This window comes from Nannospalax galili, unplaced genomic scaffold, assembly GCF_000622305.1.
Source record: "Nannospalax galili isolate Female #2095 unplaced genomic scaffold, S.galili_v1.0 scaffold7, whole genome shotgun sequence".
Taxonomy (NCBI): Eukaryota; Metazoa; Chordata; class Mammalia; order Rodentia; family Spalacidae; genus Nannospalax; species Nannospalax galili.
Genome location: NW_008359081.1, coordinates 788,500 through 805,000, shown reverse-complemented (window position 1 = coordinate 805,000; position 16,501 = coordinate 788,500). Strand labels below are relative to the sequence as shown.

Below are 16,501 nucleotides of genomic sequence, written 5' to 3'. Positions count from 1 at the left end.
AGCATCTGATTCTAACAGGTACGAGAATATCAAATATCCTTCTGTTTCCAAAGAGCAAGGTCAGGCTTGCAGTTTTTACATATGTTAGTTTGTTAGTGTCCTTATAAAACCTTTAATGACTGGAAAATCGAATCATCTTAGAACATGCAAAATGTCATGCACTTACCTGTAATGAGGATTTTAAAAACCTGTTTGCCTTCATAAATAAATGGGGAAAACACATTTAAAATATACTGGCGCTTATCTGGTAAGAAAGCTATTCTATTATTAAACAAAAGTAGAATTCACTTTCAGACTTTCACTTTGAGAACTTGCCCCATCTACTCAACCTATGAAATTATTTTGAATATGAAATATTAGAAGTGATTTTTTTAAAAAGAACACCTTGATGGTCCTGTTAAGTACTCAGAATTTCACTGTGATTTTAAAGCTACTATTAAAAATGAATTTCTAAAAACAGACAAAGACAACTTGGATGAAACTGAGTCATCGTACTTTAAGACTTCTGCATAGATGCCTTCCAATGCCGTCATGAAGAACTAGAGCTTTAGAATAAAACCTCTCTGAAATAGAAGAACATAATTTTTGGAAATTAAAACTACTTCTAATAATAACTAGCATTTGCATGGCATTTTGCAATTTCCTAAGTGTTTCCTTCTAAGTTTTTTGCTTTATTTTCAGATAAAGAAACGAAGGCTCTGAGACGGTGTATGACTTGGCCAAAGTCAGTCAGCCAAGTTCAGTTAGCCAAGTGAGAGGAGAGAGCAAGAATGACCGTCTTTAGAATCCAGACCTTTATTTTCATCTTCTGATTTTTACAGAAATGTATGCCTACTGTATAAAACAGTATTTTTTTAAATTACCAATAATCCCAAATCACCCAGGAATTCTACCCATTTTAATAAATTTCTTTCCTACTTTCTTCTATTCTAAAAAGTGAAACTAGCAAGTTTCCTCAAGCCTCATATAACAATTTTCACATCTCATTCAGAATTTGACCTCAAAACTGAAGTGAAACTTTGATTCATCAACAATCTCATTAGTAAGAACAGAACTACAGCACAATATAGGTGCATCTTATATTGCTTCAAGAAAGCATCAGTAAAATCCTCTGAAAACTGAAAATTAGATAGCATGATATTTAAAATTATAGTTTATTATGACTTCAGGAAACCCATTAATTTCTAGTAAAGAAAACTTAAGGGAGGGTAGACATATCATTTCAAGTAAACTATAAAGGGAATGTTGATCTAATTTTAGAAAAAAAGCAGGATTTAATTGGTTCTTATATAGAATAGTACTTAAAATCTGTATATAAGGAATAATGGTGGCCAGGCCAGACAATGAAAACAACAAACATATACTGACCATATTTCACATGCCAAACACAACAAACACTAAGGCTTTAGGAGTTTATCTGTCATTTACTCCCAACAACCTTAGGAAGAAAGAAATCTTGTTTTATTACTCTCACCTCTCTAAGCCCTAGCCCAATTTGGCCAAACAAACTGTGTATGTGTATGTGCTGTGTATGTACCTACGTATATGTAATTCCATTTGTACTATAATGACAATCTATATAAATTAGCATCATTATAAAAAGGCATCTACCACTAAGAATGAGATCCATGCAAGTTCTCCATTTACTCAAATTGCATAATCTTTGAAGATCAGGTTACAAAGTTTACTGTCCCCAGAGAAAAAAATAAATGCCTTTTCATTCATTTCCCTTCCCCCAGGTTTCCCAGTAAGCACCCCTAACAGTGTTTTCAATAAGCCTTCAGAAAGTGAAGATAGTCACTTTTCTTTCTAGCACACGTGGGGGACCAATTTCCTACCAAGAGTAAGATAATGCCATGGCCTCACAACTGACTGCTGTCCACACTACCTTGGCCTTAGGTCAAGACCCCCCCCAGCAGCACTCCATATGCCTTCAACTTCAACAATATATTTTTAATTTCATTCCTTTATACCTCTTCATCTCTGCTTAAAAGAAAAAAAAAGGAACTTCCTGCACTGTAATAGCAAAACAACTTATTCAAGAAAAATATTTTTAAAAGTATAAAGGGAACTACAATGTGTTCAAAATCCCATCTCACTCCAGAATTATACCTAGAACTTACAGATCATTAAGACATCTCTCCACACATATAAAAGAATTGAAGAAAGAACAAATGGGTTTTTCCAAACTGAAAATTAGTTAACATGCCATTTTAAAACAAAAATTATCACATTAGAATTTACTTGAATTAACCAACAATAACAAAGCAACTTCAGTTCTTTGATGATGCCATTCCTTCCCTTACACTCTGGATTCCCTTGTCCTCTCTCATCTTGCTGATGTGGCAGAATCACAACCTTGCCAAGTCACTTCTCTGCCTCTGCACCAGGATCTGTATGGCTAAATTCAGCTGAAATTACACATACACACACACACACACACACTTGCATGCGCCAGTTTCCCTTTAAATTCATAGCCTTGAATCTGAAATGGGTCTTCCTATTTTCCCCTTTTCCAGATTCTCCTCTCTCAAATCTTTAATGACAACTCTCCTATCTTACTATCTATTGTTGACGGCACTTCTTACTTTACTAGGAATAAGTAAACCAATCAGAGGACAAAATTCACTACTCATCTACCCACCTACCTCCCCCCGCAACATACATATTCACTTCTTTATAAAGATCCCTTCTTTTTACTGCTCCAATTCAAATCCCCCACCCTATAATCGTATCCTGTTCAAAGGGCAAAGTGATTGCCAATTCTGCCTAGGTCTAAGACAGCAGACAAACAGTAAATATTAACTACCAGGTCAGCCTGAAAGCTCCAGTTACTTGTAATGCATTCAAGATACAAACCTTTTCCCAAACTTGTTTTTGGTGGGGGAGGAAGAAACGAAAACATCTTTGCCTTGAGTGCTCAATTCTTGGTATAAATCAACCCAGTACATTATACTCAAACTCTTTAATTCATTAATCGCAGTGTTGATTTCTAATTCAGAATGCTAACACAAAAATCCCCCCTCATTCTTTTAGAGATGGAGCCCAAGACCAACTCTACCTCTGAACTTCACCCCCTAGCTCTACACAATTTTGGATAAAGTAGCAGAAACTTCTCTAAATAAGTTTTTTAAAAGAACTTTTAAGGTGCCGGGTGTGGTAGTACGCACCTTTAATCCCAGCACTTGGGAGAAAGAGGCAGGTGGATCTGAGTTTGAAGCCAGCCTGGTCTACACAGTGAGTTCCAGGCCAGCCAGAGCGACATAGTTAAACCCTGTCTCAAAAGAAGAGTAAGTTTTGGGGGCTGGAGAGATGGCTCACGGGTTAAGAGCGCTGACTGCTCTTACAGAGGACCCGGGTTCAATTCCCAGCACCCACATGGCGGCTACGAATCGTCCTTAACTCCAGTTCCAGGGGAATCCAAAGCCCTCTGCTGACCTCTGTGGCATTGCACTACACGGGTGCACTCAAATACATGCAGGCAATACACTCATTCACATAAAATAAAAATAATAATTTTTTTTAAAAAGAGTAAGTTTTAAAGTGACTACAATTATTAAAATGTACTGTGTACCTGAGAAAAACACTAAGGAAGTAGATTTTTACTTTTCTCAATATACATACAAAAATAAGTATATGAGAACACACACATTTATTACTCAATGTCACCATTCCATAAAGTTCCTCTATTCACTCAATCTAGTGCTTTTGTTGGTCTTAAATGTCTGCAGTCAATAAGTTTTAAGTTAAAATACAACATAAAAGAACGATCTCAGTTGGGAAGTAGAAACCATAGAAATAATAAATTTCAAATCATTACAATAGTTTAATCCCAAAACTAATAAAAAAATGGATTGTTTAATATGGTCATTATTTAAAAAGAAAACAGATGATGGTGGGGCAAGGGAAAAAAGAGATCAGAAACACTTGTACAACAGAGAACATAAAAGATAACTACCATTTTGGATCTCTAAATCCAATTTAAAAACAAGCCAACTACTCAACAAGGGCAAAATAGAGTAACATAAGCCTATGTAGCTATTTAAAGATGCCCTTGCTTTCTTTGAACATGTATTAGCTATTAACAGGAAAGAAATAAACTATATTAAAACATATTTATATGTAAAATATATTAAAATATACCAAAATACACTAAAACAACAGTTTATGACCATCCATATTTACTTTTTCAGGACCATTAAAACTGATACAGGGCTAGAAAGATAGCCCAGTGGTTTAGAGCACCTTCTGCTCTCCCAAAAGACATGAATTCAGTTCTCAGCACCCACTTCAGGCAGGTCACAACCACCTATGACTCTAGCTCCAGGGGATCTGACAATGGCACACATGTATGCATACACACAAATACATAAATAAATTTGTGTTTATTAATTTTTAGAGGGCTGGATATAAATAATTTTTAAAAAATATTTTATTTTCTTTATGTGTATGAGTGTATTGCCTGTGTATATGTGTAAATTATTTAATGGATATAAATTAGCAGAGCCCCCAGACCTAAAATAAAGATGAGTACAAATAACTCTTGATGAAAATTTTCAATCTGGATTCTACTGTAACACTACCTGGTATACTAGTGCCAATCATTACCAAACCAACTTCTCTCTTTTTTAAGTGACTCTTTTAGAGGGGGGAACTTCCTAAAAGAGTAATATAACCAAAAAGCCTATCCTCTGACTCCTTAGCAAACACATTTAGGAAGACAAAAGGGCAAAAGCCAGAGAGGCAGAAAGCATAGACAGCAGAGAGAAGCCAAGGAGAAGTCAGAGTGCTTCCTACTTTTCAGTGCTTCACCAGACTTCTTCCTCTCCTCCCAAACTAGGATGAAGTCAACTATTTCCTCTAGCCTTGGCCCTGGGTTGCCTAGTCTTGTTACAGAAAATCTGTCAGTGGTATTTTAAATCAGCATTTGGGGCTGGGAGAGGGCTCAGTGAGTAAAAGGCAGCTGTCAAGCCTGACAACCTGAGTCCCACCCTGGGACCAACACAGGCGAAAGACAGAACACTCCTACAGGTTGTCCTGTGACCACACATGCACTATGGTATATACAGTGCTAGTGTATGCATGCATGCACACACACACAAATAAATAAATAAATAAATTTAATTTTAAAAGTTTAAAATAATAAGGTCTGGAGAGATGGCTCAGCAGTTAAGAGTACCTGCTATTCTTGCAGAGGACCTCGGTTCGGTTTCCAGCACTCACAACCATCCATTAACTCCAGTTCCAGGGGATCAAACTGCCTCTTCTGGTCTCCAGGGGCACTGTACACATATGGTGCACTTACATACATACACGAAGGCAAAATACTCATACACATAAAATTAAAATATTTTTTAAAGTTAAAAAATGAAAAGCCAGCTGTGGTGGCACATACTTTAACCTCAGAACTCAGGAGGCAAAGGCAGACAGATCTCTGTGAGGTCAAGGCCAACCTGGTCTACATAGAGAGCTCCAGGCCAACTGGTACTAGAAGGAGAATTTGTCTCAAAAAAACCCAAAAAATAATAAAATAAAAACATCTTTACTAGGGTGTCTTACGAACCTAAGCCTCTTCCCTCTCAGCTGGCAGCTCAATGTAGTTCTGGCATCTCTCTTAGACATCTAACCTTCTTGCCCTCACCCATCCCCATCAGACCAAAGCTTTTCATAACCCTTTATTATTATCCTTTGGCTTTCCACCCACCCTCTGTATTTGCTCTCTATTGGTAGATGAACTGTATTTACTCTGTACTGGCAGATGAATCTGCTTCACAAGAAAAACAGCAAAGACATTCAACGACTCCTTTAACATTCAATCCCTAATAGGGGCCTCATTTTTTTTTTCTGAGACAGGGTCTCCCAGCTGGCTTGAAATTTGCTATGTAGACCAGGCTGGCCTTCATCTCACAGAGATACACATGCCTCTTCCTCCTACATACTGGGATTAAAGGTATGTACCACCAAGCCCAGTTTAAGGGGCCTCATTCTTACCAACATTTTATCTCTCTGCCTAGGAACACACCTAACAGGTATCCACTGTGACCCTGAACCCCAACCCTTCTCCTTCTCTGAAACTTGCTCTACCTGCTGCTCACTTTCTTTTCTCTGTCCTTCAAGCTGGCCCTGTCCAGTGATTTGTTTCCTGTACCCGTAAGCATGCCCAACATACATTCACCATTTTCGCCAAACCGCAAAAGCCATACTCTTGTTTTCTGTCCCTTCACTCACTGGAATGGCATTTTATATAAAATACTTGACCTTAACCCCACTTCCACTAATTTCTCAACCTATTCCAGTTTATGTCTTCCCATCTCCTATCCACTCACCCATACTTTATTGAGCCTAATCTAATCTAGATGCCATTTATCTAACTGCCCAATGAGAAAAGTCTGCATTCTTCTCTCGCTGACACTTAAGGACCTCTTGCAACTTCAATAGTGCTGAAGACACTCCCAAAGTTTGTCTCATCATCTTCCACAAACCTCCTGATTCCATAGGCTCGGTGTGCATGCCCCCACCCCCACTCTCTCCCTTCCTCCTCTCTTTGTGAGATAAAGTCTTCCGACGTAGCTTGGGCTGGCTTCTAGTGCCTACCTCTTACATACCCAAAAGATCTATACTGGATACTCTGTTAATTAGCACAAAGTAATGGATTTCATTATTGCATTTTCATGCATGTGTCATTATACCCTGTTCTTAATTCATGCTCCCAATTGCTGGTTCTTCCTCTCCCAAATAGTAACCCCCACTTTCTGCTTTCATGTCGCACGTATTCTAGTACTTCTCCCCCCTTCCCCCTCCCCTAAGAGCTCTTCCTCCTTTTTCATGGTCCCATTTCTACTTTTATGACTCCCCCACATACATACACACATGCACAGACATATATAAACATAAATCTAGAGTCATCATTAGAAAAAACATGCAGTATTTCTGTGTCTGACTTATTTCTCTTAACATAATGATCTCCAGCTTCTTCCATTTTCCTGCAAATGATGTGACTTCATTTTCCTTTCAACTGAAAAGATTCCATTCTGTACATCTACCACATTTTCTTTCTTTATCCTTCCATTTGCTGAGGGACATCTAGGCTGGTTTTATTTCTTACCTATTGTAAACACTGCAGCAGTAAACATGGATGTGCAAGTATCTTTGGGCATATACCCAGGAGTGGCAATACTGACTCATGGTAGTTCTATTTTAGTTTTTTAATTTTTTTAATTTTATTTTATGTGTATGAGTGTATTGCCTGCACGTATGTGAGTGCACCCATGTCATGCAATGACGCGGAGGTCAGAAGAGGGCTTTGGAGTCCCCTGGAACTGGAGTTAAGGATGGTTCGTAGCCTCCATGTGGGTGCTGGGAATCAAACCCGGGTGCTCTTAACCGCTGAGCCATCATCTCTCCAACCACTCTATTTTGGTTTTGGAGGAACCGCCACACCGATTCCAGTAGCAGCCATACCATATACTTAACACTCTTACTCTGCAAGTGCTCTCTGGGCACCATTGATCTTCACATAAAATACTTTCCATATTCTGTTGTCACCTTACCAATTTCTCCTCTAGTCACATTTATGTTTTCAACTGCCAAGAAAGAACATCCATCAGACTATCTCCAGCAAGCAAGCAACTCAAACTTCTAACAGGTCCTAAATAATTTTTCCCCATTAAACCTACTCTTTTTGGGTGATTACCATTGAGTAGGCAAACCAATCTCCCAAAATTTTAGAAATCTCAGCGTCATAAGGTCATCCTTATATCTTTCACCATCAATGTCCTACAGAAGTTATCTGAAGCCAAATCTCACCTACTTTACTTTCTAATCTCTTGGGTTCAATTCTCCCCAATCCCCTTTACTATTAAGGTCTTTAGGGTATTCACTTCTGCTGATTTATTTTTTGTTTTGTGAGGCAGGGTCATGTTGGACCTAGGACTCAATCCTCCTGAATACTGGGATTACAGCATTGAACCACCACATCCCAACTTGGGGTCAGGTGTCTTCCTTCCATCACTTTCCATTTTATCTGAGGCAGGGTTTCAAATGAAGCTGGAGTTCACTGGTTCCTGCTAGTCTAGCTACTAAGCTTGCCCTGAGGAGTCCCATCTCCACCTCCCAAACACTAAAATTACAGGTGCCCACTAATGCCTGGCCTGGTTTTTATGTGGTTTCTGGGGATCCAAACTGTATCCCATGCTTGAATGACAAGCACTTTATCGATTAAGCCATCTCCTCGGTCTGAGGAGTGTCTTCCGCTCACCCATACCCTTCCTCCGCCTCCTCTTTCCTGTAAAACTAAAAGTGGGCTACTCCTGTCTCCACAAGAATTAAGTCACACCTCTGCATCATACTACAACCTCACCCTCCTACAGTAGACTAAAGTTCCCACCCCTGGGACAATGACTTTCTCTATTTACTTATTTAGCACTTATCAATATCTAAACCACCTACAGCAATGTCAAACACATACGGGTCCAATAAATACATGCTGAAGGAAGGTGTTTTCTTCCTGTTTACAAAGAATTATTTTCAAAAGCTCAGCAACTTGTTGAGACAGTGTCTTACTACGTAGCCCAGGCTGTGCTCAAACTTGTTACAGTCCTCCTTCCTCAGCTTCCTGAATGCTGGGATCACAGGAATGCACCATCATCACAGGAATAGGATCTCAGTAACTTTCTAAAGGTATTAGCTAATATGTTGGTGGACCTTTATTTTATGGCATATTAATTTCATGTACAAAAATAAGTATGCAAGTAAATACTTTTGTAAAGTCATAACTAACCTATAGTTTTTAGTTACTTGAAGTTTAGCTCCATAATTTTCATTACTGGGTCAGAACTGTGGTCTAGCCAACCTAGATAGAATTGTGTATCAGAAAATAGTACGAAGAAGTTTGTTATAAGAATGCACAGGTAAGCCAGGCGGGGTGACACACAACTTTAATTCCAACACTAGGGAGGCAGAGGCAGGTAAGTTCTGTGAGTTCCAGGTCAACCTAGTCTACACAATGAGACCAGACCGTGCCTCCAAAAAAAAGGGACAACACAGCTGTTTTCCCAGATGCCAACTTAAAACACGTGGAGGTATGTCCCCCAAACACCTTATTTTGCTTCAGTACTCTAATATATCCTGCCATACTTGAAATCATGCTTTAGTACTATGCCAGAGTTCTTTCCCACCCTGTTGCATAAATAGCATTTTACATATAATTAAAGTACGTATTACTGTGTATCCAAGAACATAAGTGCATACTTCAGCTTTTCTCTGTCCAATGGTTTCTTTCCTGTACCTATAAGCATACAAGAATACAGCAGTTTGGTTATGCATTTTTCCAAGTTGTTTCAAGAGGGTTCCTAATTGTAATAAAGGCTGGCAACAGTCTAACTACATCCTTCATGATTTCACACGGAAGTGCAGTTCTATAGCTTACAGACTGTGTCTTTCTCGACTACAGAAATCACATCTTTCTGTCATGGTTTTAATATAGAAACAAACCAACCACTTCACTTTTCTTAATTCTGAAGCTCCAAACTAAAATGAGATCTACTTTTACATATGTCTATAAAATTAGGCAGACATTTAGTTAAGAAAATTTCACCCTGACCTAAGTTAGGAAAAGCAGCCTTCAAAAGCACCTCTGATGATCACTGTACTCCAAGACTTACAGGAAATCATAAGGTAGTCCTCACAGTTGTTTTTGTCATCATCCTGCTGGCCCACAGGGATCCCGTTGGCATCTATGACTGCTTCAGAGGCACAGTCTGCTACCAACACTTCTTCTGAAACCACATCAGTGGTCAAAGGATCAGTGACGATTTCTGCTTCTACTACACTATCATGAACCACATGTTCAACGTGTCCAACATCAGACACGTGTATAGATTCACTTGTCAAGACATGTTCTGGCATAGACATTGAGGCTGAAGTAATATCAGAAGCTAGAACATCATCTGGTACTGTGCAATGTGTTAAAGAAACTTCTTCGGTTACATCAGAGTCCAGCACTTGCTCAGGAATGATGACTGTTTCAGACACATCTGCTTCTTCCATGATATCTGGACACTGAACATCTTCTATAACAACGTCCTCAATAACATCTTGGATTACAACTGAGTCTGGATCATCAGGAACAAAGTTATGCACGGTTATGTCTGAATCCACAACATCTGACACAAAAACAGTTTCTTGTACTTCCACAACAATCTGATCACCATCCATGTGTGTAGCACCAGCTCCTTAAAAATAAACAAACACATGAATAAGTAAATAAAATGACAAATTTCAGGAATATATGAACAGTTCAATGAGCAAAAAACATTTAATTTCTCTCAGGTAACAGACTAACTTCCCAGTTTTTTCAAACATTAAGACAGAATCCCTTAATTTTTTTTTTGGCTTTTTGAGATAGAGTCTCCCTGTAGCCCCAGCTGGCCTGGACCTTGCTACATAGATCAGGCTGGCCTTGAACTCACAGAGATCCACCTGCCTCTGCCTCCCGAGTGCTGGGATTAAAGGCATGCACCACCACACCCGGCTTAAATTTTTTTTTTAAGGCAGGGTCTCACTATTATAGTAGCCCTGGCTGGCCTGGAACTCACTATGTAAACCAGGCTAGCATTGAGCTCACAAAGATCCACCTGCCTCTGCTGGGATTAAAGCATACCTGACTTGAATTTGCTTTTAAATCATATCAGAAAGGCACTTAGCACAAACTTTTATGTACTCATTCAAAATCAATTAACAGATAAAGAAAAACTATGAGAAAATGTGACTGAGGCAAAGAAATATATGCACGACAGTAAAATCTTATGCACACTAAAATTAAAATGCATATTCACAGGTACTTAAGGCATAGTTATAAAAAGTAAGGTAACCAGGTGGCAAATGTGTCAACTCGTCATTATATGTGTTTTTCATATATTCTCCTTCTTGCTCTAGTTCCCCTTCCTGGACTTGAATTTTTTTCTTCTTTCCATCTCTCTCATCAATTTCTTTCACTCTTTCCATTTTTTTGCCTTTTCCACATCCTTCTCCTTTTGTTCTGGTACCAACAACATTCTCCATCTATGACTGTGTGGAAATTTACAAGCCAATTTCTAATTTCTATTCTAGGACATAAAAGGATCACGGTATAAATGAAAGGACAGACAGAAGGTCACAGTTTAGGAAGAAAGACAATTTGATTAAGGTTATCTATCTCCATGGACAAAGAAAACAAAGATGCCCCTGCCCAGGTGTAGTGAAGGGGTAAGGGTAGTTGGAATGAACCTACCCACAACTTTGCCAGAGTACTGGACTCCATCTAGCCTCCTCCCTGCTCCCTGATCCCACTCCCCAAAAGCAGCTTCTCACAACACAGGAAACACACTGGAGTCCATTGTATAGTTAGGGAATAAAGGGAGAAGAATGAATCAATTGTAGCCCAATGAGATTAAATGACTTAACCAAGATCACAGTTTGCACAATATATGGTTCTCAGTAAATATTGCTCAAATGAATGCCACAAATGGAACAGAAATTATACATCCTTACTAAAAACATAAAATAGAATAAAATTAATCTAGTATGCATGTTGGCTGCCAGTCCAGAGAACAGTAAAAAAAAAAAAAGTTTTATAGACGTCTTACTAAAAAAGCTCTTCAGCAGAATAGTGCTTCCGGTTATTTCTAAGACCAAGCTAAGTCCAAGCACAGATCTAATTCAATGACTGTGTCTCTGGCCAAACCCTCAAAGAAACATGTATCTTTGTCAGCAAACAAAAATAACCAAGGGCCAAAGAATACTAAAAATGATAGTAAGTCTTTAAAGTCAGTTAATACATGCCATAATTACTTCTAGAAATAACAGAAATATGTTCACTTTAATTTGCATAAAATTTCTTTTTTATCTATTCTTATTTTATGTGCATGACTGTTTTGTGGGCATGTTAAGTGCACCATGTATGTACAATGCTCAGCAAAGGCAGAAGAGGGAGCGTCAGATCCCCTAGAACTGGAGCTACAATTGTTAGCCATCATGTGGGTGTTAGGACCCAAACCCCAGCCCTCTGCAAGAAGCCAGTGAGTGTTCTTAATCACTGATCTCTCTCCAGCCTGAAATGTGTACAGAATTTCTACAAAATACTTTATACTCATTTGTTTTCAATAGTTTCAACATTATCCTCAAGCCATACAATGGCAATCTCCATCTGGCAGACAAGAAGACTGAAGCATTTAGTGGCAAGAGCACTGGTTACAAAATATATATCCAAGATTAAGGTTATGCACTTAATAGTTTTGTGTCCTTGGCCAAGTCATTTAACCTCTGAGTTTCCATTTCCTCATCAGGAAAATGAGGTCCATAGTATCTGTCATGCATACCTCACAGGACTGTGGTGATGATCAAATGGGAATATATGGTAAGTGTTCTGAAAAACTGGAATGAGAGGTTTCATTATTATTATGACATGTTAACACTTAAGGCAACACCTTAAAGTGTTAACACTCAGGACTTAAATGCAACAGGTTTCCTTGTGGCAAGACGAAGCAACTATATACTGTGTATTTTTTCCTAAGAGTTTAGTCTCTCTTCCAAACACAATAATTATACTTCATGTTCCAATGAAAAAAGAATTACAAACCACGCATTTATCATTATCAAATTGAAATTACCAAACTTGAAAAACATATACCCTCCCCTTACTATACTTATAAATTAAATTTAAAAAGTCACTAGTATTTAATTTTCTGATAGTTATTTAATAGATTACAATCTGATTATTTAAAGGCCAATAGAAAAATTCATTAACATTTATAAGAATAGTTAGGCTACTGTGATATGACACTTTTACATTCTAAAGCCAAGTATAACTACTACAATGATATCTAATAAGAACCATGTCCAAAAGAGTGAATATTTTTTCTTATTTTTGAAAAAAAACAATTTTTTTTCTTGTGTACTTTGGGGAGTAAAGACTGTCTTCCTGAAGCAGAAGGATCCTTGTGGGAAACCTATGAGAAGGTTGTAAAAGTAGGACAAGGTCTCAATGGAGAAAACCTTGGTTTATACTTCATCTGCTGGGCAATGGAGAACAAATGAATCACATGGTCCACATGTTGTGGTGAGCAATCCGATTGGTGGGCTGGCTAAAGGAAGCTCAGGATAAGGAATGAATGTTATTGCCAACTAAAAATGAGATGACAGAACCTATGTGACAAAAGTAGAACGAAGTGGGCAAGATGGAATCAGGAACATTTTCAAAGGGACAGGAAAAAGCTCAGTGAGGTAACAGCAAGGTGAGAGTAAGTGAAGAAGACTCTGAGGTTTGACTATCACTGTTACCATAAACTGAATATCCCGTATCTAAAATGCCTGGGACCAAGCCAGGCTGGCAAAGTGGCACATACCTATAATCCTAGAACTTAGAAGGCTGAGGCAGGAGGATGGAGAGCTCAAGGGCAGCCTGGTTTACAGAGACACTGTTTCAAAACAAACAAAATACTTGAGAACAAAGGTATTTTGCCTATCAGACTTTTCTACCTTTTAGAATATTTGCATACATATAATAAGGTATCTTGGGTATACCCAAGTATAAACGTAAAATTTATTTCTTTTACGTGCACCTTATACACACAGCCTAAAGTTAATTTTACACAACCTTTTTGGTATGCTGGTATTTTGACTTCAGCCCATTACATGGAGGTGTGGGGGTTTCTTTCTGCTTGTGCTGTCAGACCAGCACTCATAAATTTTGGATTCTGGAGCATTTTGGATTTTCAGAATAGGGATACTCAACTTGTACTGAAAAAAATATTTGACTCAGATGGGAAAAAGCCCAATTTTTGAGAAAGGGGATAATGTGCCACTTTCACATTTATAGATTCTGAAATCTAAACATGACTAGTATCAATGTTAGTGTTTAGCAATTTGTCTACATAACTACCTCCCAATCTGGTAGATAAAAAGTAGAACAATCCAAGTAGTTATACCTGTTGCATCAAAAAATGAGTTCGGCGCTTGTGGCTGTAATTCAAGTCCATCTTCATCCATGGCCTTTAATTCTCATCAGTCACAGCTCCTAAACCAAGGAAAAAAGTGAACCCAGCATTAGTTTTTATAACCTTTATTAAAAATGTCACATTTTCACCAGACAATGGTGCATTCCTTTAATCCCAGCACTCAGGAGGCAGAAGCTGGAAGATCTCTGTGAGATCAAGGCCAGCCTGGTCTACATAGCAAGTTCAAGGCCAGCCTGGTCTACATAGCGAGTTCCAGGCCAGTTAGAGATACAGGGAGAGCCTGCCTCAAAAAAAAGGTCAGGTTTTCATTTCTGAGACCCTTAAGTTATGTTGCACATGAACATCTATCTATCACCTAAACATAAATTTTATCATCAAAAGGATCACCTTTTTCCAGACTCATTTTAAATTGAAATACATGCTGGATGCAATCTATAATCCCAGCACTTGGGAGGCTGAGGTAGGAGGATCACAAGTTCAAGACCAATCCGGGTTACATAAGGAGTTCTAGGTCAGTCTCAGCTACATAGCAAAACCCTATCTACTGAGGTTCTGTCTCAAAAAAAAATTAAGTAATAAATTAAGACGCTGCTTACATATATCACAAATACACACATCTTGATGTTCACCCATGCACAAACCCTCACAGTCAGGTGTGATGACACACAGCTGTAATCCCTGAATTCAGGAGACTGAAACAGGAAGACTGCTGAATATTCAAGGCCAGCCTGGGCTACATATTAAGATTTTTGACTTTAAAAAAGTTTTCATAGCCACTACGTAGGATCAAGAGAGAGAGCATTTTCAGGCCCCCAGCCCTCTCATCTTAGTATGCATCCTCACGTTTCCACAGGGTAACTGGTTTTCTTAAGGTTCAGTTTAAACACATTCTGTGGGAAATTTCTGTACAGTTTTCTTATTACTCTGTACACTATATTGAACAATGGTAGAACCCCAAAGTATAAACATAATGGTGGTAAACATCCTTTGGAATTTCTAACTTACAATGAGTGACCTCTCTTAAACAACCCCGATTTATGCAAGCTAAATTTCTACAGTATATTTACATTTGCTTGGCCATAAGTGAGGGCACTGGCTACAAAATGGTAAAAATAGTATTTTGAGCACAATAAAATCAAATTCCCACCCTTGAGAATCTAAGACCGTAAGCAACAATCAGTTATCTCTTTGTCTTCCCCATCTCCACCCTCCTCTCACTATCTTCCCCGCTTCCCTTCCTCCCCTCCTCAGTCCAGAAGGCTGGAACACAGGAACTGATGAAGGTCATTTCACAACTTTGGCTTAGGCCAGTGAGATGAAGTTTACAAATAATAATCAAGTGAATGCCCTGAGAAAGTAGATGAAGCAGGAAAGGGGTTTACCAACAGCTTTTTGGTTCCTGAGCCCAGAATTTTCCGAGGCCCAGCTACAGCCTGCTTTCAGATTTTACAAGACACCCAATGACCTTAATTCTCCCTCTTCTACTTTAGCCAAAGACTTAAGAAAAAGAGAACTTGGCCGGGCATGGTGGCGCACGCCTTTAGTCCCAGCAGAGGCAGGCAGATCTCTGTGAGCTCCAGGCCAGCCTCATCTATATAGTGAGTTCCAGGCCAGCTAGGGCTACAGGGAGACCCTGTCTCAAAAAAAAAAAAGAGAGAACTTAACCAAATAATGTATTCCCTAATATTATTTACTGTTTCAAAAGATCAGGTATCAGATTGTATTTGCCCATGTTGAAAATACTGTATAAACCTCATTAGTTTCCCTGTCTCTACTTTCTGACTTCCTAATCCAAATTAAATGGAGCTATTAGATGCATCCTTCTTTAGCTTTTAATTCTCTCTATTAACAATGTAAGTTCTGTATGCTGCTTGTTAAAGTTTTAAGTAACAGAAATAGAAGTCATTTTCTAAAGCTTATTCCTCTTCTCAAAGAAAGTTCATACTGCTACCTTCCTAAGTTCTGACTCCAAACTTACTTTTCCATCACCTCTCCTTTCCCCCAAGTACCTCCTAACACCACCTCACATCATGTTTGTGCATGCATACTTCAACCAAACAAAAACTGCAAAGGTCCCCATAAGACCCTAACCCTGGCAACAGGACTGACAAATTCTAGGCCAACGCAGCTACACATTAGCATTAGGCTCAGATCTTTTCCACATGTGTGCTGTGCTCTTTCCTCCCAAATAGCCTATACACACACACACACACACACACACACACACACACACACACACACAAAATTTCTCTCTTCTTAGAATTTCCATAGCACATTTTCTTATTTATTTATTTGATATCTTATTGTTTATGTCGTGTGTGTGTGTGTGTGTGTGTGTGTGTGTGTGTAGTATATGTACGTGTTCATGTGGCCTGGATGTGTGTACGTGAAAGTCAAAGGTCACTGCTGGGTGTCTTCCTTGATTGCTCTCTGCCTTATTTTTTGAGACAGCGTCTCAATGAGCCCTCATTGGTTTAACTAGATCAATGACCAATGAGCTCCAAGGA

At 38.7% G+C, this 16,501-nt stretch overlaps 1 protein-coding gene across 6 annotated transcripts in view; it reads right to left on the bottom strand.

Annotated features, from left to right (window-relative positions):
- The window catches only part of Zfx (zinc finger protein X-linked), a 50,117-nt gene that overhangs the window by 13,693 nt on the left and 19,923 nt on the right, over positions 1-16,501 (bottom strand). For 5 of the 6 annotated variants that reach the window (XM_008822717.3, XM_029558432.1, XM_008822718.3 and 2 more), the window contains 2 exons: positions 13,965-14,053; positions 9,663-10,232 (listed from right to left, as the gene is read on the bottom strand). In XM_008822717.3, the coding sequence (XP_008820939.1) occupies positions 9,663-10,232; positions 13,965-14,025 (631 nt within the window). In that variant the 5' untranslated portion in view covers positions 14,026-14,053. Of the gene's footprint in view, positions 1-9,662; positions 10,233-12,356; positions 12,412-13,964; positions 14,054-16,501 lie in introns of all 6 variants that reach the window. The other variant, XM_029558434.1, reaches the window with a different exon arrangement.